The sequence below is a fragment of the Solanum verrucosum genome, unplaced genomic scaffold (genome assembly GCF_900185275.1).
Source record: "Solanum verrucosum unplaced genomic scaffold, falcon-dt-bn FXZP01000205.1, whole genome shotgun sequence".
Classification (NCBI taxonomy): Eukaryota; Viridiplantae; Streptophyta; class Magnoliopsida; order Solanales; family Solanaceae; genus Solanum; species Solanum verrucosum.
Genome location: NW_026019950.1, coordinates 1,591,599 through 1,616,571, shown reverse-complemented (window position 1 = coordinate 1,616,571; position 24,973 = coordinate 1,591,599). Strand labels below are relative to the sequence as shown.

At 36.3% G+C, this 24,973-nt stretch overlaps 3 protein-coding genes across 3 annotated transcripts; all 3 read left to right on the top strand.

The window, feature by feature from the left end:
- The first annotated feature begins 129 nt into the window (after positions 1-129).
- On the top strand, positions 130-7,823 carry LOC125813946 (TOM1-like protein 1). The gene is made up of 4 exons (XM_049493427.1): positions 130-318; positions 974-1,602; positions 2,396-2,641; positions 7,147-7,823. Exons 2-4 carry the CDS (start codon positions 1,081-1,083, stop codon positions 7,567-7,569), a joined length of 1,191 nt encoding a protein of 396 aa, XP_049349384.1. The 5' UTR covers positions 130-318; positions 974-1,080; the 3' UTR covers positions 7,570-7,823.
- Positions 7,824-9,160: 1,337 nt separating this feature from the next.
- LOC125813942 (probable arabinosyltransferase ARAD1) lies at positions 9,161-15,250 on the top strand. The gene is made up of 9 exons (XM_049493422.1): positions 9,161-9,774; positions 9,857-10,030; positions 11,023-11,180; positions 11,268-11,409; positions 12,440-12,555; positions 12,662-12,800; positions 13,370-13,480; positions 13,670-13,738; positions 14,970-15,250. Exons 1-9 carry the CDS (start codon positions 9,292-9,294, stop codon positions 15,096-15,098), a joined length of 1,521 nt encoding a protein of 506 aa, XP_049349379.1. The 5' UTR covers positions 9,161-9,291; the 3' UTR covers positions 15,099-15,250.
- Positions 15,251-18,897: 3,647 nt separating this feature from the next.
- Positions 18,898-24,715, top strand: LOC125813928 (cellulose synthase-like protein D3). The gene is made up of 4 exons (XM_049493407.1): positions 18,898-19,338; positions 20,137-21,035; positions 21,759-22,566; positions 22,677-24,715. Exons 2-4 carry the CDS (start codon positions 20,164-20,166, stop codon positions 24,420-24,422), a joined length of 3,426 nt encoding a protein of 1,141 aa, XP_049349364.1. The 5' UTR covers positions 18,898-19,338; positions 20,137-20,163; the 3' UTR covers positions 24,423-24,715.
- The last annotated feature ends 258 nt before the right edge of the window (positions 24,716-24,973 follow it).

The following is a 24,973-nucleotide window of genomic DNA, read 5'->3' as shown; positions in this document are numbered from 1 at the left end:
ATAATCTCAACATATTACTAATATTATATGACCTATTCAATATTATTGTTATACACGTTACCAAAGAAAATGAATTTCTTACTAATACGGAATAGAATACGAAAATACAGTTAGCAGAGCAATAAAGCAGTAGGTATAAAACGTAAAGTAGAATACTATTAAAGTCTCCATAACCGAGGAACATCGGAAGTCTCCTTCCTTCCATCTAGAGAGAGAAAGCGAGCGCGAGAGAGAGAGAGAAGAGTCGCTCGCGTTTACGCGTCGTCTTCTCATAAACACGCAATCGAAGAACAGTCTTCGATCCTAAGTTTCTCAAAGGTAACTCACTCACTGCTTTCACTCTTTTTCCTGATCGGAATATTCCTTTTTTCTGTTTTCCGTTCTATGAAATTGGTAGAATTTTATGCGATCTTGTTACTGAATTTGTTCCTTCGTATAATCTCAAACTGATATCGGAAAATTCATCTGTTTACCAGGAATGTTAGTTCACCTCGCCGGAACTTGTAAAAACTGAATTATTTGTTTTTGCAGCTCTATTGCTATTTGAATTGCTTATTTTTTCATTTTTTTTATTGGATATGTTTGTAGTATTTTTCTGTCATGATGATAAATTTTCCAGTGATGTAGTCCGCATGCCGGATATCTAGTTCGCTTGTTTGAGTTTGATGAATATTTTATTTTTTTTTATCTCCGTTTTTTTCAATAAGTAAACCCTAACAATTGACCATATCCGGTATTTATGCAATTGCTTATGAAATCGCAGAAGGCTGGGGATTTGATCATCCATCAATCAATTATCCAATCCGAAAGTAGTTAGGATCATTTGTCAAATTTACTTAACTCTACTGTCATCGTGGAAAATTTTGAAGAAACATATGTGAATGTTTTTTGCTTCTTCCTCTGATAAGAAGAAAATTATATACTGTTGTCGAGGTTGATCATTTATGATTCTTCCTTTTTTTCATCTTTTCAGGTTAACAGCTGAGTCTGTTTAGCTGAAGATAGTGTAGAGGCAAGGATTTAAAGAACTTGAATTAGGAAGTGTCGTAAAGGAGTGAGTTGCAGAAGATTTAATCCAAAATGAGTGACAATAACTTATTGGATAAAGTCAGTGCTTTTGGGGAGAGATTGAAGATTGGAGGCACGGAGGTTGGGCAGAAGATCACTGCTGGAATGAGCTCGATGAGTTTCAAGATGAAGGAGCTTTTCCAAGGCCCGAATCAGGCTGATAAACTTGTTGAGGAAGCCACAGCTGAAACTCTGGATGAACCTGATTGGGCTATGAATCTTGAACTTTGTGACATGATTAATCACGAAAGAATTAATAGCGTTGAACTTATACGGGGCGTGAAGAAAAGATTAATGTTGAAGAGCCCCAGGATTCAGTACTTAGGGTTGGTGTTACTTGAAACTATTGCAAAGAATTGCGAGAAGGCATTCTCAGAGATTGCAGCTGAGAGGGTTCTGGATGAGATGGTGAAGTTGATTGATGACCCTCAGACTGTTGTTAACAATCGAAACAAAGCGCTGGTGTTAATTGAAGCTTGGGGAGAATCATCGAGCGAGCTTCGCTATTTACCTGTGTATGAAGAGACTTACAAGGTATCATTTACAGTTCTCAGTTTCACATTCAGTTCATAATAATTTTAAGAAGTCAAACGTGTCAGTTGTTTCTGTTGGACAATGAGTAAATATGGGAATGCAAAAATAATCTGGTCCCAATATAATACGGAGGATTAATTTTTTTGATAATGTTTTTTTTTGGCTGTCTTTATTTTTTCTGGTAGAAGGGGAAAGGGTTGGAGGACATCAGGGAGAGTGAGGAATGAGCCCAAAGCAACCATCTTTATCAGAATATAAAAATCGAGCTTTTCAGTTGAGCCTGTCCTTAAAAGAACATTTACCTGCATCAGTTTCTCTCGTTTTCCCCGACAACCCCGCACATCACTACAGTCTTTACCAATTGAGCTGGTCAGTTTAGCTAGTTTCCTAAAAGAGCATTGATAAGCCCCATTTTCTTCGTAAAAGAAAAACTTCAGTCATTTCACTTTTCAATTGGTGTCTTGATCATTCTCTCTTTCGAATTATGGACAATGCTTGTCAGATCCTTAGGAATGGCTATTGAGTACCTAGTTAAGATTTTGTTGTGGATGTTAGTGAGATTGTAGAACTATGTTTTCTTGACTTGGAAAAATACATTATGGCCTGGACTTACCTAAAATATACACCTAGTATCTACAAACTTCTACAATTTAGACAAGGGCATTATAGCAAATAGATGCATGATGTCAACATAAATGGTTCTTTCAGCAATGGAAAATCAGAATACATACTTGCTGATATTCATTTCTTCACATTCATATGTCATACATCTGTAATTTTGTTTTTGTTTTAGAGTTTGAGATCTAGAGGGGTACGTTTTCCTGGTCGTGACCATGAAAGCCTAGCTCCGATCTTCACTCCTCCAAGAACAGTGCCAGCTTCAGAACCAAGTGTTACTCTGGCGCAGCAAATCCAACATGAGATTCCACGGGAGAACTTTACAGCTGAAAATACGAAGGAGGTATTTGATGTGGCTAGAAACAGTATAGAGCTTCTGACAACTGTTCTGTCCTCTTCACCTCAGCAGGATGCTCTGCAGGTACTTCTGTTTTACTCTTATCATCACATCTCGATCTCAAGATCTGAAGTTATTGTCTTAATACATCCTCAGGGTATAAGTGTGGATTGTCAGGTTCTAGGATTGATGATACTTCCGATTGAATATTGTTCCATTACGATATTCATATGGCAGTTTTTGTCTTGTGAGATTATAAGGATAGGGGCTATAAATGAGTCAAGCTTTGAGGCTTGAGCAAATTCTTATGCTTTTACCTTTGCTTGTTCGTGTATGTTTTTGAAAAATGTAAATTGGTTTAGTATTCGTTGGGCAACCTTTTGGGGTATTTCGTTGACTTTTATGGTTCAGTGAAATTGAATGGAGGTAATATTTGTATTATGAGCAGAAAATGTGGTCCTCTTAAAACTTTTGTGTCATTTTGTCATGCTTGTTCATTTATGTTATTTTAAAATGTAATTGGTTAGTAATCATTAGGGAAAATTTTGAGGTCTTCCGTTGACTTCTATAGTTCGGTGAAATAGAATGGAGATAATATTTGTATTGAGAGGAGAAAATTTGGGCCTCCTAAAACTTTTATGTCATATTAAGATGTGGACACCATTTGAGGCTGATCACGAAGGGAAGTAGGACCATTTGATGTTTTAAGAGAGGTTTATAAAGGTTTTGTGCTTCTCCACCCATAGCTTTAATGCTTGGGTGCTTCGTTTTTTCTTTCCCATGGTATCAAAGTGGCAGAGCCAGACCTTCAACAAGTCATTCTCACACTCGTAGCTCTGTATTGAAGTTCATATGTGAACCCTAAATTGAATTGTCCAACGTGTCTTGAGGGTTTTACAAATATTTTGGGGTCACTCCACCGACTGATTGAGATACTTCCCAAGGCAAGTTTCATACGGTTTGAAAATCAGTGGGTAAGGAGCTTCTCTCTCTACCCTTTTCCACTTAAATATCAGGCTTTTGTCAATGTCACGATTTGAACCTGTGATGTGTGCCTAACCCGAACATTATGCATTGCACTCTTATCACTAGACCAAAGCTTGCGTATATTCTTTCACAAATTCGTAATATATTTTTGAAGTTGTTAGTGCCAAAGATATTTATAGTTTGATATGTGGTCCTAAATAGTTGGAATAAACTTATAGTTTGATATTTAGGGGCTTCTATTGTTCCTAGCCAAGCTTGATCTCAAAACAAAATTTTTATTAGTCGAGCTCAAGTTCAACTTAAAATTCATTTAAATGTGCTCAGTTGATGTGGTTTTGATGCCAAGTTTTTACATCTAAAACTGGGGGTTTATTATTTCATCTTTTTGTTATGTATAAATATCTTTCCAGTTATCATAATTTATGCATTTGTAAATCATGCACTAGGTCTTTGAAGCCCGTCTTCTATTATGAAATACCAAATCTAGTTGTACTGAAGTCCAAATAAAATGATTGGATTTGCAAGAGTGGTGGTAGAATTGTTGCCTAGTACAAACACTTATATGGTGATGTTGTTTTTATGCAAATAATTCATTTCTTAATCAATTGCTTGAGATATGTCTTTTTTTTTTTTTTGATGACGTCAATTGCCTGAGATATGTCGTGAAGGAAAGATTGAACTACTGAACAATAATGAAGAAAAAGTCTGCAAATTTTCTTGCTCTCGTCTTCCGTTTCTTTGTCCAGAACTCAAAAAAAAGAGTTGTCTCCTTAGAAACCTTAAAGAAGTGTCATCGATTTAATAAGTGGGGAAGGATGTACAGACTGGTAAAATGGGCAACTTATTGCAGCCATGCAAGTTGATTCTTAAAATTTCAGTTGCAGACTTGAAGTTTAGTTTTTCAATGCTACAGTTTCTGTTTTTACTAATAAGTTTTGATTTTTGGTGATCTCTGACTAGTGGAGTCGTGTAGTTTAAGTTTCTTGTGCTTTCTTTTTCATAGTTGATTTCTAGGATGCAGTTGAACACAGTGTGCCCTCCACCCCAAGACTGAGTTTTGTTCTTTTCAGTTAAACCTTTCCTCTTGCTATATTTGGTACTGTTAGTTGGAATATTGTTGCTTGTGAATTTTGATGAGGAGCACTTGTTGTTGATAAATGACACACTGGTGGTAGAGGGTATAAATTTTAAAAATTCCATGCTCTCATGTAATGGCAAGGATTTGATCTAGGATTGGAATATTATATGCCCGCATTTTCTGATTAATAGTGTAGGAGAATCTTATGGGTTAGAAATATCAGAATCTCAGAACCCATCAACTAATTCTTATATTGAAAGATTTATCAAATGCTTCTGCAAGCTGGAAAAATTAATCTCCGCAATGGTTTTCTAGATATTGGGAGACTTAGTGTGTACTCTCACAATAAAATTTTGTGAGATGACTTTGGTGTAGCTTTAAGTACTTCTGATTTATCTTAAACAAGAAAGAGAATCATCAAATACTTTTAACTTTGTTTTTTTATTTTGTCTTCTTGTATATGCTTATAAGATGCTTTATAGTAAGTAATCAATGATACTATGAACGTGTCCCACTGAATATTACTGTAAAGGTTTTGGCTGAAGAAGGCGGTGCAAGTCCTAGGTAAAGGGAAACTTAGTATTGTGGTGCCCAAGGGCATGATTTGTCGCCCACCTTGTGTGCTATAGATTGTTACATCAAGTGTTCTTATCATTTCATTTGTATCCTTCTTTTCTTCCACATTTTGCTCTCCTTTAGATATGAAGCGAGCTGATTCTTAGAACTTACTTCAAAGACATAATGACTGTAGGTGTGTCATAATAATTTTGCTGGCAGGTGTGTGCTCATAATGGAGTGGTAGGGATGTACAATCTCTCTGGTTTTCAGTTGCATAGGTCGGACTGAGATATGACAAGATGTAGCAAAAAGATAGTAGTTATTCCCTCTCTTTCAGTTTATGTGACCCTATTTCCGTTTAGTCCATTTATAAAAGATAGACCTCGTAAATTTGAAAATACATTTACTTAAACTTCCCAGTCTATTCTGAATGAGAAGTTTTTATGGAAATGTTCAAGACCACAAGTTTCAATTTTTTTTATAGCCACACCAATATTATGGCACTCTTGGTCCAGTCAACTAGGTTCACACAAATTAGCCACACCAATGTTATGGCACTGTTGGTCCGGTCAACTAGGTTCACACAAATTGGAATGGAGGAAGATAAATGTTTTTGTATCATTGTGGTGTTCGATTCCTTTCTTATAAACTCCACCTTGAGTTGATTGTCTGGTTTAATTTTACACTCTTGTGAGGGTAAGTGTTACATGTTGTCTAAGAATTTTGTTTGTTAGGCAAATATGTGGGGCTCATACATTTTTTTGGTGTTTAAGGAATAGAATATCAAAAAAGGTCTTATGGAGAAGAGTAAAAGTGGGCCGCTTGTAGCTATTGGTGCAAAACAATTAGTGAGCCCAATGCCTTCCTTATTATATAGACATTTATCAATTGTATGAATTGGACAAATGACACTGTTGTCTGACAGTCCGAAGTTCATGGCACCTTCCTTCACTTTGTGGCAATGTTTATGTTAAGTGAATCATTGGCTATGGACTTTTCTTGAAAGTGCTGTAGACTTCTTAAAAATAAGTTCCCTTAAATGCTTGTCTTGTGTGGACATTTCGACAGCTGAATTCTAAGTTAGTAACAGGAGTAAATATTCAAGATAAAACATAGGAGCTAGGGGTGTCAAAATGGGTAAAATATATGGTAATCCGCTTGAATCAACCCATTTCAAATTGATTGGTTATCCAATTATTTAAAAGTGGGTCAATAATGGATCAACTCATATTTGGATAATCCATGGATATTCACCAATTGCACTCTCCTTAAAGTATGTAAGGGTGTAGGAACCTCTAGAAGTACACTTATTAAGGATGTGTTTGGTATGAAGAAAAATGTTTTCCAATTTTCTCAATGTTTGGTTGGAATTTGGATTAAATGTTTTGGAAAATATTTTTCCAAAGGACTTATATTTCTCTCATCTAAGAAAAATGACTTCAATACATAAAGTCAGTGAATTTTTTCCAAACCTTTCCTTGAACCTCACTACCTAAAACGGGTCCAGAGTTGGTATCTGACTTTCAACCCCGACCCGATCTGAATTTGACCTCCTGACCCCTCGGTTCATGACCACTAATTTTCTAGAAAAATAGTTCCAAGAAAAAATGAATCTTTTTTCTTCATAGTTTCCTTCATACCAGACACACCTTAAAAAGAGAAAAAAGAATAAGAAAAAAAATCTTGTAATATGGAAGTACTTATTTCTTTACATAGTTAGAAACAGTGGTAAATATGGATATCCATATCATCCATTGGGTTTACCCATTTTTATCCATATCAAATATGGGTCGAGTCGGATATTTTGTTCGTTTTTCACCTGGCTCATTTTTAAGCAGCCCATATTCAACTTGACCTGCCTGTTGCCCACCCCTAATCGGAGCTGTCCTGCAACATAGAGGACAATAGCCAAGTCTGTTTTTCTCAAAGAAGGGGGTGATCAGCTTCAAATTGGTTTTTTTTGTAGGATGACTTGACAGTGACGCTAGTACAACAGTGTCGCCAGTCCCTCAATATTGTTCAGAGAATCATCGAGACTGCTGGGGATAATGAGGCCCTCCTTTTTGAAGCCCTGAACGTAAATGATGAAGTCCAAAAGGCCCTTTCGAAGTACGATGAATTGAAGAAACCTACAGTTGTTTCGTCAGAGCCAGAACCTGCCATGATTCCAGTTGCAGTGGAGCCCGAGGAGTCACCCCGTGCTGGAAAAGAAGATGCTCTGATCAGAAAATCAGCAGGCTCCCGATCTGCAGTCCAGGGAGGCAGTAATGATGACATGATGGATGATCTTGATGAGATGATTTTTGGTACAAAAGCGGGGGGCACATCTGAATCAGGACATGACTCAAAGAAGCAGCAATCACCAAAAGATGATCTTATCTCATTTTGATTTCCTTCCAGTGCATTGGACAAATACTGGAAATTTGACACTGGCTTTGGTGATGTTAATATCAGGCTTTTTCACATTCTCGCTACTCCAGTTCTCATGATTGAACCTTCATAAATGAATGTAGGAACTTCGTCGATTTGTTCTCCACCATATACCTGAATAACTTATAGTTTTAATGTTTAAACTTTTGGGATTTAGTTGCTTGAGAAGAGATGCTGCATGTCTTTCATGAATATTGGATGATATTTGTTCTTGATCTTGTGTCAGCCCTTCAAGACATGTCAGTAATGAGAGCTCCATCGGTTTTCTGCGTGCTGCTGTCTGTGAAAAAGCCTGTTTAAATTCGTGAATGTTATTGTTAAGGCATAATGCATAAAATATGTCCTTTAACTTTACCTCATTTTACATTAATGTCCTCCAACTTTGAGTATGCACAATTAGACACTTAAACTTGAACAAATAGAAACTTGCGTCCTACATGGCATCCTACATGGCAATCTGCGTCCTATGTGGTGTCCTGTGTGTATTATGTCACATAGGACTTGTGTGTCTACTTGTTCAACTTTATACAAGTTTAAGTGTACTTGTGCACATTCAAAGATAGAGGGTATAAATGTGAAATGAAGCCAAGTTAAATGACATATTTATTTATGTATTATGACTATTGTTAATACTGTTTGGGTTGCAAAATGGTTATTTGTGAGTTTATTCGAGGCGAGCCAATGAGATTTTCATATTTCCCAGGAGTAATGACTAAAAAAATAAAATCTTAATTGGTACAGTTGCATAGTTATATCATTTAACCATATAGTTTTACACCACTAATCAAATAAATCGAAATACAAAGAAAGAAAGAGGAGCATCCTCTACAGTTTGTCTGTATGATTGTTATACTCCCTCCGTTTTTTTAATTTGTCAAATTTTGACTTGACACATTTATTAAGAAAATAATAATTGATGTAGTGAGTTTATCATTTTATTTCTATTAATTGATATGTTAAATTGAGGGTATAATAGAACAAAAAATTGTCATGCCTTGGCTTGTCAAAAATAATAAGTAAAAAGGGAAATCAAATTAGGAAATATTTGACTAGTAAATAGACAAGGATGGAGTATATTGTTTCTTAAATGTATCTTATTATATTGTATTGTATTGTGTTATAGTCTATTATTTCTATGAATATAATGTGTATATATTATATTGTTTCTCGTCATTACATAATATCATATATCAATAACTAAGAAAATAATAAGGTTACAATGCGATCACATCAATGACATAAAATGATGATCAATCAAAGTAAAATTATGTTTAAACTTTAAACTAACAACACCAAACATCATACTTCCCTTTTATCTCAATTTATATATGACACTTTTCACTTGCAAGATTCAACTCGACTAATCTTTAAAGCTAAATTAGATTATATCAACTCAATATTCAAAAATTAAAATTCCTATAAACAAAAATTATTTGAAAAGTACTATTAATATAATTGAAAAACATAATTTAAAATGTTTGGTCAAATTTTATATAGTTTGTACAAACTGTTAATACACCAGCCAGTTTGTACTAAGCCGAACAAATTCTGCAATTTAATCTGCCATTTTCTATTTTTCTTTCCAATTTCTTAAATATTCTCCAAGCTGTAGAGTCTGAGATTTAACAATTGTCTCTCTGTGGTGTTGAGCAGTGAATGAGTGATTCAATCATCTAAAAAAATGGCCGGAAGACATTACACTGCTGCTTCTGGAACCTTCAAACCCAGATCTCCGGCATTATTTTTACTCCTTGCTCTTCTCGCTCTCACTCTCTTCTACATCTTCTCCATCTCCACCTCTTCTAACTCCATCGGCAACCTCATCTCCTCCCGGAACCCTAACTCCGGTATCGATTACTCCTTCGTTTCTTCACTCGAGAAATTCCTTACCAAATCTCCGCGATCCGTAACGGCCGGTGAAGATACAGTTTCAGGAACGACGTCGGTGGAGGATGCTAGAAAATTAGATGATTCCATTTGGAAGAATGAGAATCAAAGGCTTTATGATGAGCCGTTTTACCCTGCCTTTTCGCCTCTCAAGGTTTATGTTTACGAAATGCCGGCGAAATTCACTTATGATTTGCTTTGGTTGTTTCATAACACGTATAAAGAGACTTCTAATCTTACCTCTAATGGTAGTCCTGTTCACCGCTTGATCGAACAGGTAATATGGATGATGTTTTTTTTGTCAAGTTAGTTACATTTGTTTAGCTTAGTATGATGAAATGATTTTTTTTTCTCTGTAGCATTCAATTGATTACTGGTTGTGGGCGGACTTGATAGCGCCAGAATCAGAGAGATTACTGAAGAATGTAGTTAGAGTATACAAGCAGGAGGAAGCTGACCTGTTTTATATTCCGTTCTTCACTACCATTAGCTTCTTTTTGATGGAGAAGCAGCAATGCAAGGCTCTTTATAGGGTGTGAGTGTGTTTCTTCTATAGCGTGTTTCCTTCTATTCCTACTGAACTTTTTACTAGCTCTGTTTGAATTCAAAACATTCTCTTGCTTTTCGACTCGTGTTTTATTCATGATTTTTTCACTGAAATTTGCTTTGATGTGATGTTTATGAGTAATTCAAGCTACATGTAAAACACAATCCTGGATATGTTCGGGAGGCAACTCCTGTCCGAACTTCGAGTAGTGCAATCAAATCTGTACTTCTTTCCGTGCTCTCATTTCTTAGGCATACTAATTCTTCTATTGCATTGAAGCTCTCAATTCCATAACCTAGTTGTAAGCAGTTTTATAATGCTTGTTACTGGACTGGAATCCAATAATTCTTTAGTAACTAAACTGTGCATTCATTATTATCCTCAAGGTTCTAATTATTCCTTTAAAGTTATCTTTTTCTGATTTATCTTAGGGTTCCTTATATTGTATGGAACACATTAGCATTATCATCTCAATTAGGTACAACTTAGTAACAGACATGCTACTCTATTTGCAGACTGGGAAAAGGAAAGAAAATCCCCGATGGAAGGAGTACTTGTAAAAAAAAATCCACTATTAGTTGATTCTGGGTGGGAAAAACTAGTATCAAAATGTTGTCATCAAAAAAATAAAATAAAAAATAAAAACTGGTATCAAAATATATTATAAAAGATTGATTGTTTCCGCTTCTCAATTTACCACGGTTTAAACTTATACCTACACAATATTTTTTGATATAGGCCTGTCATGATCAAATTCAAAAGAGTAATTGAGAAGTTTACGAATTTGCATTTCCTTATGGATAAACACCAACAGATAAATTAAACTTTGATACTTTTCGTTATCTATTTTAAATAGGACTGTGGATTCTGCGATTGGATTAGAGACTTTGTTATGTTAGTGGAATATGATGGCTAGACTTTGTGTAGCTTTGCTGTTGTCATTAGTCAATGTTTTTATTTTTTAAAATTAAAATGTAGGAAGCTCTGAAATGGGTTATGGATCAACCAGCTTGGAATAGATCCGAGGGAAGAGATCACATACTTCCAGTTCATCATCCTTGGTCTTTCAAGTCTGTCCGCAAGTTTATGAAGAAAGCTATTTGGTTGCTCCCTGATATGGACTCAACAGGGAACTGGTTAATATCTTCACTGCTATTTTTTTCGTAACAATTGAATATTATTGCAGCTCCAACATGAACTATTATGTCTACGTTGAACTTCAGGTACAAGCCTGGGCAAGTTTATCTCGAGAAAGACCTGATACTTCCTTATGTCGCCAATCTCGATCTATGTGATGCTAAATGTTTATCTTCATCAAGGAGAACTACGCTGCTATTTTTCCGGGGAAGACTTAAAAGAAATGCTGTAAGATTCCCCTTGTATTAATCATCAAGTTTTATTCAGTTTGTGCACCACTTCACACTAATTTCTTGTTACTGCTCGTGTATCGAGTTGGTTAAAAGATGATTTATGGAGAAATGTTTTGGAAAATTTGGGGCTCTCCTATTGACAGTAAAGTGGGTTCTGCGCTACCATGTTGACTTCAATAATTTTCCCGACGTCTGCAGATTTCAAAATATTTGAAGACAGGGCATGTAATGGTTGGAAAAGAAACTCCAATCTATTTAATTACACCGTAAAATATTAACTCCTAAGTTCTATGCAATTGTGAAATCCTAGAATAAGAAGTTACTTATTTCTTTCCATATTAAGACAAAATCATGCCAGGAACTAGTTGCTAAATCATACTAGTAACTGGTTGCTTAATATTGCTAGGACAGAATATTGGTACACATGGTTACCTCTCCTGTGTGGTTTGCGAGCTATTGCATAGGAGCGGGGGCTTTACCCTGTGCGCACCCAAAGGGTAGTGGTTGTGGCTTTCCCTTGTCATCAAGGAAAAAAAAAGAACATGGGTTCTAAATCTTGTAATTTGTTTACTCTTTCAATATTCCTGTTACAAGTTAAGAACTGAAGTTTCTATGTAGTTGATGCTAGTTGCCTTGCAACCTTGGAAAGTTATATATACATAGTAGAAGAAATTCTTGATGATAAATGAACGAGATGGTGAAAAGATTTTTTTTTTCATGATATTCAGAAGATGCTGAACTACCAATTACTCTGCAGTTGTGAACCAGATTAACAACTTCTCTTTGTTCCATTGCTAATTTGGTTTTTTGTTTTTTTTGTTTTTTTGGATTGGTCTATTAGGTTTAATTTATTAGTAATTGGTAGAGTTACAATTAGAAGCAATGGACTTCGTTTTGAATCTGCTTTCCTTAAGTATTCCATTCACTGCGTTTTTTTTTTTTTGGTTTCTTCAGAATGAGAATATTTTCCCACAAAGTGGTTATATTTCTGGTAGGTTGTGGCTATCTGATATCTTTCTTCCCAGGGTGGTAAGATACGTGCCAAACTTGTGGAAGAACTCCGTGGTGTAGATGGAGTATCCATTGAAGAAGGGACTGCTGGAGAAGGAGGAAAAGAAGCAGCACAGAGTGGCATGCGAAAGTAAGACTTAGATTGTATTGTCATCTTAAAATTCTTGAAGTGAAGGTTGTTCATCAGTTCAAACAGCAAATTGAGTGTTTTTATATTTATTTCCTTGGGTAAACAGGAGTATATTTTGCCTAAATCCAGCTGGTGACACCCCATCATCAGCCAGATTGTTTGATGCAATTGTCAGCGGCTGCATTCCTATCATAGTCAGCGACGAACTAGAGCTTCCTTTTGAGGGGATTCTTGATTATCGGAAGGTATTAGCTACTTTGGCATTCTTATTCTTGATTTCAATCTGAGGTTATGGCTTTCTTTTTGGAACATATTCTTTGATCCAGGCTTTATGGAAACCCTTAATACAAAGTTAAGATGATTAATCATCATAATTGGAAGTGTCAGTCAAAAAAGCTGCAGTATCTGTTCAAGGCCAGTTGTAATGTTGATGGTCTAAGAGGAAGTTACATCTGTCAAGTTTTAGTAGCTTTTGGTTGTCTATGAGGAGGTTGCATCTATACGTTTATATTACTTAGTTTACTGGGGAACATCAAGTTTCGGTGGAAATTTTTTATGTGATAGTTACTCGCCCACTGATCACTTTTCTAGCAACTACCTATTCCTCAAGTGCCCGTATGAGTTATGATATGGATTTCTGTGTTTTATTGTAATTGCATTGAAGCTGGAATTCATCTTTCTTTTCAATCATAATTACCACCCCATTTACCCGACAAAGTTCCTCCTCTCCTTAAAGGACAGTGAATGTGGAGGGAAGGGATGAAGAAATGAAGTTGCATTTTGTGTATCTCTTACTCTTGTTTTTCTTTGGCAGATTGCTCTGTTTGTCTCTTCTAGTGATGCTTTGCAGCCAGGATGGCTTTTGTCATTTCTAAAAAGTGTTAGTACAGCTCAAATTAAAGAGATGCAAGCGAACTTGGCTAAGGTACATAGATTTTTTTTGGTTGAGATTTTGAAGTAGCATTGTCATCATTTCATAGAATGGCTGGGAACATAATTGCTTAATTTTGTGTTTTTTTGTTCTTTTTGCGATGTTTTGGTCAAATTGTTGTTTCAGTGAGTTATACAAAACCCTCAGTTGATCTAATTTTGAATCTTTTGCTTATGACTGCAGTATGCTAGGCATTTTCTTTATTCTCATCCAGCTCAGCCGCTAGGTCCTGAAGACTTAGTCTGGAGAATGGTTCGACAGTTACTTCTCTTTAGTTGGCTGTTATTTATCTCTTTGCTATTATGAACTGCATTTTTATTTTTTTTGGTGACGGCTGGATTTTTTGGCTCTAACTAACCAAATTCTGTCAAATATTGGTTTCCAGTCCTCTCATTCTTTCATTCATGCCATAACTGATACTTTAGTACTCCTTCCGTCCCAATTTATGCGGTGGTATTTGACTGACCACAAAGTTTAAGAATGGAGGAATACTTTTGAAATTAGTGGTCTGAAATAGGTCAGAGATATTTATGTGGCTATAAATCAGCTCAATAAGGGTAAATTGGAAAATTGAAAGTTAAGTTACTAAACATAGAAAGGTGTCATTCTTTCTAGGACTAACTAAAAAGGAATGAGTGTCACGTGAACTGGGACTGAGGGAGTATCTCTTTCCATGCCTTTTGACGAAGGGGGAATATCTGGAAGGCAAGAGAATGTTTTATGTGTTCATAGTCATTCTTACCAATCTCTTGTTTCTCCTCCTTTTGGACGGGTTGATTCATCTACTTAAGGAGATTCTGTGAAGAGAATTCCTATACCTCTACATCTATTGCTGCTTGTAATGAGATAACAATAATGATGCTATGGTGATATAGTAGAATCGTGTGTGACCACCAAACTGGTGTTTGGGCCTTAAATCCTCTCTCTCTCTCTCTCTCTCTCTCTCTCTCTCTCTCTCTCCCTCTCCCTCTCCCCCCTCTCTCTCTCTCTCACACACACACACACACAATTGCAAACCAAATCTCATTATTTCTTTGAGGTCTTTGCTAGAAAACTGCTTATTTGGGTGAAGTTGAAGAAACACTCTGCATGATTTAATCAAATGAATTTGTCTAGGCTTAAAGTTTTGTTATTTTTTTGACATTCTTCACATTCGTTGAAGTAATTTGCTTGTGTCAAAATTATTGATAGTGGTGGTCATCTTTTACTGCTCATTTTATTTCTTATTTTATAATGTAATTCATCGTGATTCTATGTTGCTAAATATTTATCTCTGCATTTGGTGTTGGTCGGCATCTTGTGATGATAAAATGCTTCACTAATGCCTGTACATCTTGGTGGAAAGGGGTTATTCTTAAGGTTCTTTTTCTTTGTTTGGTGCGGAGGTAGTCTTCATCTGTTTTGACTATTTCATCTGTAAGTGCAGCATAAGGTAATAGAGGCCTGAAATTTTTCTTCCCTTCATTTTCTGGTGATTCGACAGATGGCAGGAAAGCTGGTCAACATCAAGCTTCACACTCGAAGGTCACAACGGGTGGTGAAAGGATCCAGAAGTGTGTGCACTTGTGAGTGCAGAAGTCCCAATGCTACAAGCCCAGGTCCATTGTCTTGATTGTAGATCGCAGATGTTTCCTTTTTTTGTCACTCAACAAAAAATTGTCTTTTTTCTCCTTATATAAATTTGCACTTCAACGTTTGATATAGTTCTATGAGACTTGGGCAAAATGTGATTGTGTAAGTAAGAACTAAGTAAATGTGATTTTTCTTCAAACTCGTGTCTAATTTTGTCTGAAGAATATTTAAAGTTAGCTTGATGACAGAAACTTAATAACACGCAATTTGTATACCTACCTGTTTGTGATGTTGGCTTGGATTTCTACTTGTGGAAATGATCAGCCTTGATATATTGAGGTTGTTTTGAATTTTGTGTAAGGCTGTGACTTTTTCCATTGGAGTAGTGACATCTGTCCCAATTTTGGTACTGGTTCAAGCACAGATATTTATATGTTTACCATTATTATATCTTGGTCTCCTATTGGGAGATATCCTGTAATGGATACAGCTAGTGAAGCCTTATGATAATGAATTGCTTGGTTAGATGTAGTCACAGGAAGGGAAAAGTCTAAAAAAAAAGAGTGAAGAAAATGAGCATATTTCTTAAACAGTTTAGACATGTGATGCGAGATGGATCGCACATGCTTTTTTTATTCCTTGCAATTGTATAAGTGTGGGATGGGTAGTAGTAAAGGTGATGGGTGCAATGACTAGTGAGCAAGGCTGGCTAAGTATGGGACGTGGGAAGCACATACATATGATGATGATTAGTTTATTCATGAAATCATGATGATGATCGTGCTCATGTTTTTTGGATTGTTGCATGAGCTGTGTCACTAGGCAATTCTGTAGTTTCCTGGCAATTAGTCACCGACCTCATATATTTCATATTACTATTATATGGTATAATTGGTCCCCGTATCTTATTGCCCTCTTTTTCACGCGATAAAATAATGATTGTTTCCTCAGATGAATCTCGGCTTCGGATTGGACAACTTTTGAAGTCGTGTTGCCATTACCTTTCTATTACCAGTAAAATCCAATCCATGCACTGATTTGGTATCCTACATTAGTTGAAGCCTAATGAGTTGTTGCCTTCTCCTAAGGTTTTGACAATCCTTACTTGATCAGTTAATCTCGGGTCATTTGGTTCAAAATAAGGATATCTTAGGATTATAATTTTGGATATAACAATCCCACTTTTTATATGGGTTAAGTTTAGTAGAAGGGGATATTGGAAATAAGGGAAACATAAGACGTGTATTTCAGTAATTTTTCCTAAGTTTATTTCAAGATTTTGTTCAAGTAAAACAACGTTTATTTTTGGTTTTACACTTGGTGCCCGCATTTGAGCTTAACTAAATTTGGATCGCAGATTGTAGGGCGGCCCATTTAGGGGTTGGTTTTCTACATATTTAGGGCTTGAACATGAAAACTTTGATTAAGGGTATTGTTTTTAGTTAATACCTCCAATCAAATATGAGATAATTAACTCAATCCGAAAATATACACCAGAATAATCCACCTGTTCTTGAACTAAAACTGTATGTTGAGTTAGATTCAATATTCATTTTACCAACATATGTGGGTCTTAAGTTGTATGAAAATGTGAATTGTTGCTGCTTAATCATGCCAAATATTAGTAGTAGTTACTTGAACTAACACTAGTGTGAGCAGAGCTAAGGAATCCGGTGCTAGTTAGTTAATATCTCTCTGTCTTAATAACCTCCTAGTGTCCTACCAAGTCAACATTTTGCACAAAAAGCTAAATTTAAAAGAATAGCCACATCGCCCCGCATGCTATTATTAATTGTTGTTTTTTTTAGTCCAGTGTACAGTATTCACATTAAAACTGATTAAATTTGAAGCTTTCTCCCTAACAAAATCGATTCCATACCTAGGGGACTCAAAGCCACCTCTCTCTTCACTTACTCATCAGTCCACCAATTGGTTATTATTAGGTAACATACGTAAGTAAAGTCTAGTAGGTTAACTATTTAAGTTAGTGAAAACGACATATATAAATATTACATTACTGAAATTAATGAAGTCACGTAATGAGAAGAATTAGCCACAATTGTTAATGTATAAGCAGGTAGTAATAATAGTGTAAGAAGAGAAAAAAAAAAATTGTAATGACGTTTTAGAGTGGTTAAAGAGTTGTTGCCAGCCAACGTTTTCCCGCGTTGAAATACAAATAAAATAGAAAAGCATAAAAATCGTGAAAGTAGACATACGATGAACGTGAAGTCCTCATGCGTTCCGCTAATTGCGCGTTTACCATCATCTTAAGCAATATTGTGGCACTTCTGTAATTACACTACAACTTTTGGTGCTTTCTTTTAGGGCCTTTGCTTCTTTCACCACCCACTATTCATTAGAGTTAAGAATAATATAGATGAAAATGTTAGATAGATGTGTGGATATATTCGGAGAGATATGAGTAAGAATGAAATTATACGAGAACGATGAGAGTGATTTTTGTGATGGACAAGCTGAGGAAAGCGAGACTAGCGAGTTTTGAATGTGTGAGAAGTTGGTTAGAGCATGAGTTAGGAGAGGTGGTAGGTTGAAAAAAATTGGGAAGGTGATTAGACAAGTCATGATACAATTTAAGTTAACTGAGGTCTGAGAACATGACTTTAGATAGGAATATATGAAGGTTGAGTACTAAAATAGAATGTTAATAGGTAGTTGAATGTTGTCATATTTTTAAAAGTATGATTTATGTATCATGTAGTTTATTTTTTTCTAATGTGTAATAATATTTGTTGTTAAACTTGTTTTGTACATTGTTATTTTACTGTCTCTTTTTCCTTTTTACTTTTTTAAGTTAGTTACATTTTTTTTTTTTTGAGTCGAGAGTCTATTGAAAATAATTCATCTACCTCGTCAAAATTCATTTGTGGGATTATACTGAGTATTTTCTTAGATAATTTTTTGGTTGTTTTAACTAAAAAAGGATTTTCCATTTAATTGAACTCATTGTCTTTAAATAAATTCTTTTTCGTATTGCTAAATAATAATATTTTTATTTCATATTCTATCTAACATTACATCGTGCATAAATTTTCTATACGAATATTATTTATTATTGGCAACCAAACGTTAACTTTATGTCGATTAATTTTATACTGATTATCTCATATAAGATTTTATGCAAAGATTAATCACTCCCACATCACAAACAAAATGGTAAGTGGATGAAAATAGTAAGGAAAATTTAACTATAGCCATAGTTAAGTACTCCCTCCGTCCCATTTTATGTGAGGTAGTTTGATTCGGCACGAAATTTAAGAAAGAAAAGAAAACTTGTAAAATTTGTGGTCCAAAATGAATGATAGAAATATGTGTGACTGTAAATCATTTCATTAAAGGTAAAATATGATTTTTATAGTTAAATTGTTACTTAATATAAAAATGTATCATTCTTTTTAAAACTGAATAAAAAAGAAAGTAAGTCATATAAATTGAGAAACGGGAAGTAATTATTAAAGGGAGTCTTGAATCTTGACTACTCAAATGGGAGATTTTCCAAATTCAATTCCATTTGCTTTAAAAGTTTCATAATCATCAAACCAAATTTGTTAAATTTAGATACCAAGAATAACCTCCAAGTTGCCAATAATATCTGATTTGCCCTTTTCCGACACCCCATCACCAAGCTGGCGAAAATATACGAAAATTTTCCGTTCTTCGTCCTTTCATACAAAATATAATAATAAAATAAAATAAATTAAAAAGACAAAAACACGCCATTACAGAACATCATTTATAGTAAGAAAAATAGTGAAACTTTTTCTTGTAAATTTTTTCTGCTTATTTATTTAAAGCTATACACAGAAATTGAAGTGAAAAGATCCAAAAACAAGTTCCTTAAATTTTCTCCCTTTTCTTTCAAAGGAACTTTTTTTTTTTTTGGCTTTTCAAGAATCTCCTCACACACCCATTTTTAAATTTTTATGCTTTAGATTCATACATTTGTTTAAATTTTTTTTTTTTTTAGGCTACTTGCTTATCCACTCATTTTAAGTTAAAGGGTGCAAAACTCCATTCTTGATTTCTGAAAAAGATTGGAGCTTTGGGGCTAATGAATCTTCTAGCTCCACTATATGCTGAAGAAAGTTGAAATGGTTCATTACCCATTTTGAAATTTTTGTGAATTTAGTATTGGATTTGAAAGATCCACAAACTGATAAGTTGGTAGTAAGTAAATTGGTTTGGTTGCTGAGATTCAAGTCTCTTGGAATTTTGATTCTCAGAAAATGATGGCTTAGCATTTCTTATCTCATTGATAGGTACAGTCTGCTGTCTCTATTTACTGTTCAATTCTTGTAAAGGTGTTTACATTTTCTTACTTATCTGAGAATGTTGCTTTTATGCTTTAGTAGTGACCAATCGCTGCATTTTTATTTTAGTTGCTGATTGTTATTCATGATCTGGGACTTGGGTGGTCTATGGAATAATGGAAAGATCATTTGGATCTCTTCATCTTAATCTCATTAATTTGTCTATCAGGATGTGTTTTTTGCTAGTTTCATAGCTTCTGCCTTCTTGTGTACAATTGACTTGAAGTTTGACTAGATTTGAATTTCATGTACAAATTGTGCATCTCTCTTTAAGTTGCAAGCTTTTATGGTTTTTGTTCAAGCCAAGTTTATGAGAAAAGAAAAAAGGCTAAGTTGTTGGGTATAGTCAACATCGTGCTTATGGCAAGGTCCACGGGTGGCTTGGGTTGGAGTCATGATCGAACATGGCGCTTGCTTGGTGGACTTAGTTAAGAAATAAAGTTGTGCATTTGCTATTAGCTATAGCTTTTGGCATGATGGTAAGTGTTTGATCGTGACATATGATTTTGGGAATCTAATCTACCAATACTTAAAGACTTCAAAGCTTTTGGCATTTGGTAGTTATTTGTCATCATTAGCATAGTATTTCTTTGCAAGTATGCTTTTTGAATTATGATCTCCAGATGTCTACATTTGAGTATTTGGTTGTTTTCCCCCGTCGAGAAAGATAATGATAGAGCATGTTGATAATGAGATTTTTACATATGAATTTCAAACTTGAACCACGTTAGTGTTTTCTTTTTTCAGGATCTTGGTTTAAATCAGAACCAGTCTATGGAAATGGCTTCAAAATCATTCAAAGCTAGTAGATCATCTCTGTCAACATCCTCAGATTTGCCTGATCCACAGCATGGCAAACCTCCACTTCCTCCACATGTGACTTTCCAACGGCGGACTTCCTCAGGCCGATATGTGAACTACTCAAGGGATGATCTTGATAGTGAACTTAGCAGCAGTGACTATATGAACTATATGGTACATCTCCCTCCAACTCCTGACAATCAGCCCATGGATTCTATTTCTCAGAAGGTCGAAGAGCAGTATGTATCCAATTCACTGTTCACGGGTGGTTTTAATTCTGTTACACGTGCTCATCTTATGGACAAGGTGATTGAATCAGAGGCGAATCATCCCCAAATGGCGGGTGCAAAAGGGTCGTCGTGTGCTATCCCTGGATGTGATGCTAAAGTGATGAGTGATGAAAGGGGCATTGATATTGTTCCATGTGAATGTGATTTCAAGATATGCAGAGACTGTTACCTGGATGCTGTCAAAACTGGTGATGGTATATGCCCGGGGTGTAAGGAGCAATATAAAGTCACTGACTGGGAGGAAGCTAATGGAAACGATCGTCCGCTTCCTCTCACTGGTCCAGGTGGGATGTCAAGGATGGAGAGAAGGTTGTCAATTATGAAATCAACTAAGTCGGGATTGATTAGGAGCCATACCTCAGAGTTTGATCACAACCGTTGGTTGTTTGAAACAAAGGGAACATATGGGTATGGAAACGCTATATGGCCGAAAGAAGGTGGATTTGTAAATGGAAAAGATGATGATATTATGGAGCCTACTGAACTGATGAGCAAACCATGGAGGCCACTTACGCGCAAATTGAAAATTCCTGCTGCTATCCTAAGTCCTTATAGGTAAGACATTTACCCTTTTACTCTTCAGAGTCCTTCTATGTTGTGTTTTAATTTTGATATTAATAGCTGTAAGTTCTAGTTCTTTTTTTTTTTAATCAGGATCTGTAAGCTCTACTTAATCACTCTTTTTCGGAGTTTGAAAAATAACTAGCAGCTCGTTTGCTCTTCTGCTTTTGCTTCATCTGTCCCTAACATGTAGTTTTTCCATTGAACTCAGCTACCTTTTAATTGATTATTTCCATGTTTCTCTACCAAAATGCATTTTTCTCCTAACATATGCTATATGTGTTTCAGAACTAGGTTACTCTTGAATGAAAAAAAAAGCTAGTATTTTGGGGAAAAAATTCCTTTATTCGGTTGCTATTACTTGAACCACACAAGGGTGCAATATATCAAATGTTACATCTTTCAATGAACTATTACTTTCCAAGGAAAAAAGATCACTGCTGTCTTTATATTCTTTTAGTTATAAGATTTCAACGAAAAGGAAGTCTGCATATGTTTCTTTTTCTCCTCTCCTGAATAGTGCTATCACTATTATTCTAGCTTTAGTGTTAAATCCCTTTTCTTTGATAATCCAAAGGACCCTTGCCAATAAACTGGAGAGAAAGAAGAAGTGGTTCATTGGTTTGTCTAGCTTTTATCTCATGCAATGACAATCCACAAGTTCCAGATATTTTGAGCTGACATGTACTTTCTTTTTCAATTGTTTCTTCTATTCAGACTTTTGATCGTCGTTCGGTTTGTTGTACTTGGACTTTTCTTGGCATGGAGAGTGAATCATCCCAACAAAGATGCAGTTTGGTTGTGGGGGATGTCTGTTGTTTGTGAAATATGGTTTGCTTTCTCTTGGATTCTTGATCAATTGCCCAAGCTTTGCCCGATCAACCGTGCTACTGATCTTAGTGTCTTGAAAGAAAAATTTGAAACACCTACCCCAGGCAATCCTACTGGGAGATCTGATCTCCCTGGTGTTGATATGTTTGTCTCTACCGCTGATCCAGAGAAGGAACCCCCTCTTGTGACTGCTAATACTATATTGTCCATTCTAGCTGCAGATTATCCTGTAGAAAAGCTTGCTTGTTATGTTTCTGATGATGGAGGTGCCCTTTTGACCTTTGAGGCAATGGCAGAAGCTGCAAGTTTTGCTAATATATGGGTGCCATTTTGTCGTAAACATAAAATTGAACCTAGAAATCCAGAAAGTTACTTCAATTTAAAGAAGGATCCTTACAAAAACAAGGTAAAGCAAGACTTTGTTAAGGATCGTAGGCGGGCAAAGCGTGAGTATGATGAGTTTAAGGTTCGTATCAATAGCTTGCCGGATTCCATTCGCCGTAGGTCTGATGCTTATCATGCAAGGGAAGAAATTAAGGCCATGAAGCAACAGAGGCAGAAGACCGATGATGAACCTTTAGAGAATGTAAAGATCCCAAAAGCTACGTGGATGGCAGATGGAACCCATTGGCCTGGGACATGGTTGAATTCTGGACCGGAGCATTCCAAGGGTGATCATGCTGGAATAATACAAGTAATATTCTTGAAGTGTCTACTCTAAATTCTTTGGAATTTCACCTACATTCAAGTTAACAAATTGAGGTTTTTGTAGCTATTAATGTGATCATGTTTTTAAATATGCAGGTGATGTTGAAACCTCCAAGTGATGATCCACTATATGGTAACAATGAAGATGGGATTATTGACCTGACTGATGTTGATATCCGTCTTCCCATGCTTGTTTATGTTTCCCGTGAGAAGCGTCCTGGCTATGATCACAACAAGAAAGCAGGTGCTATGAATGCCCTGGTTCGAGCATCTGCGGTTATGTCCAATGGTGCATTTATTCTTAACCTTGATTGTGACCATTACATTTACAACTCCCAGGCTATCAGGGAAGGTATGTGTTTTATGATGGATAGGGGAGGGGATCGTCTTTGCTATGTTCAGTTCCCTCAGAGGTTTGAGGGCATTGACCCATCTGATAGGTATGCCAATCGCAATACTGTCTTTTTCGATGGTAACATGAGGGCCCTTGATGGACTACAGGGTCCAATGTATGTGGGAACTGGATGTCTCTTTCGAAGGGTAGCCCTTTATGGTTTTGACCCTCCTCGCTCCAAGGATCACCAGTCCGGTTGCTGTAGCTGCTGCTATGGTCGCAAAAAGAAGCATATTAATACATCAGAAGAACATCGGGCCTTGCGACGAGGTGATTCAGACGATGAAGAAATGAACCTCTCACTGGCTCCCAAGGCTTTTGGGAACTCAGCAGTCCTTATTGATTCAATTCCTGTGGCAGAGTTCCAAGGTCGTCCTTTGGCAGATCACCCAGCTGTGAAGAATGGACGGCCTCCTGGTGCTTTGACCATTCCTCGAGAGCATCTTGATGCATCAACAGTTGCAGAGGCAATCAGTGTCATCTCCTGCTGGTATGAGGAAAAGACAGAGTGGGGACAACGTGTCGGATGGATTTATGGTTCAGTTACTGAAGATGTTGTGACAGGATACAGGATGCACAACAGAGGTTGGAAGTCAGTTTATTGTGTTACCAAACGTGATGCATTCCGTGGGACTGCCCCTATTAATCTCACTGATAGGCTTCATCAGGTCCTTCGATGGGCTACTGGTTCAGTTGAAATCTTCTTCTCCCGGAACAATGCCCTTTTCTCCAGCTCAAAAATGAAATTCTTACAGAAAATTGCTTACCTCAATTGTGGAATCTATCCCTTCACATCAATCTTCTTAATCGTCTACTGTTTCCTTCCAGCACTGTCCCTGTTCTCCGGTCAGTTCATTGTCCAAACACTCAATGTCACCTTTCTTGTGTACCTCCTGATTATTACAGTCACCCTCTGCCTGCTTGCGGTGCTCGAGGTCAAGTGGTCAGGCATTGAGTTGGAAGAGTGGTGGAGGAATGAGCAGTTCTGGCTGATCGGAGGTACAAGTGCTCACTTGGCTGCTGTGCTTCAGGGGCTCCTAAAAGTTGTTGCTGGGATTGAAATTTCTTTCACCTTGACGTCAAAATCAGCTGGTGATGAAGAAGACGATGACTTTGCTGATCTGTATCTCGTTAAGTGGACATCCCTCATGATTCCACCAATTACAATCATGATGGTGAACTTGATAGCAATAGCAGTTGGTTTTAGCAGGACAATATACAGTGTTATACCACAATGGAGCCGTTTACTAGGAGGTGTATTCTTCAGTTTTTGGGTTTTAGCACATCTCTATCCCTTTGCGAAAGGTCTTATGGGCAGAAGAGGCAGGACACCAACCATTGTCTTTGTATGGTCAGGACTTATCGCGATCACCATATCCCTTCTTTGGGTGGCGATTAATCCTCCAGCAGGCACTACCCAAATTGGAGGATCATTCCAGTTCCCATGATCAGCTTCTCTTCCTCGGAAGCTTTCTCCTTGTAGCAAAAAGTGCTGGTATGTTTGATTCATCGCATATTAAATGGAATTATATTTTTTTCAGCTCACCGATGAAATTGGTGATTCACAAGCTGCTCAACTATTTTTAGCATAGTGGGAAGCAGAACTAAGCAAGTTTAGTTGAGTTGGACTTGGATAGAGGAAATTCAGCATTTTTTTGTATCATCTTGGACCAGAAATTATTCATTTAATTGTTTGATTTACAACACCATGATGTTAAGGATTTGCAATATACATTTTTGTCATTCATGTGTTCTCTTCAATTCTTTCTTCTGTTAGACTCTACATTCCAAATACCAGAAACTTTCATTTTTCTCTAAACCATGAAATCTGTTTTCATCTTTTTCTTCCCTTTGAGAACTTAAATCATGTGATATTGGTCATTTATCTTATTGTTGGATATGGCAGAAAGAACTTAAATTCTTCAATTTCATCAACTTCCAAAACCAAAGAGACTCTCACTCATGCAGGCGGAACGCGGTAAAGTTGTTGGAGCAGCAA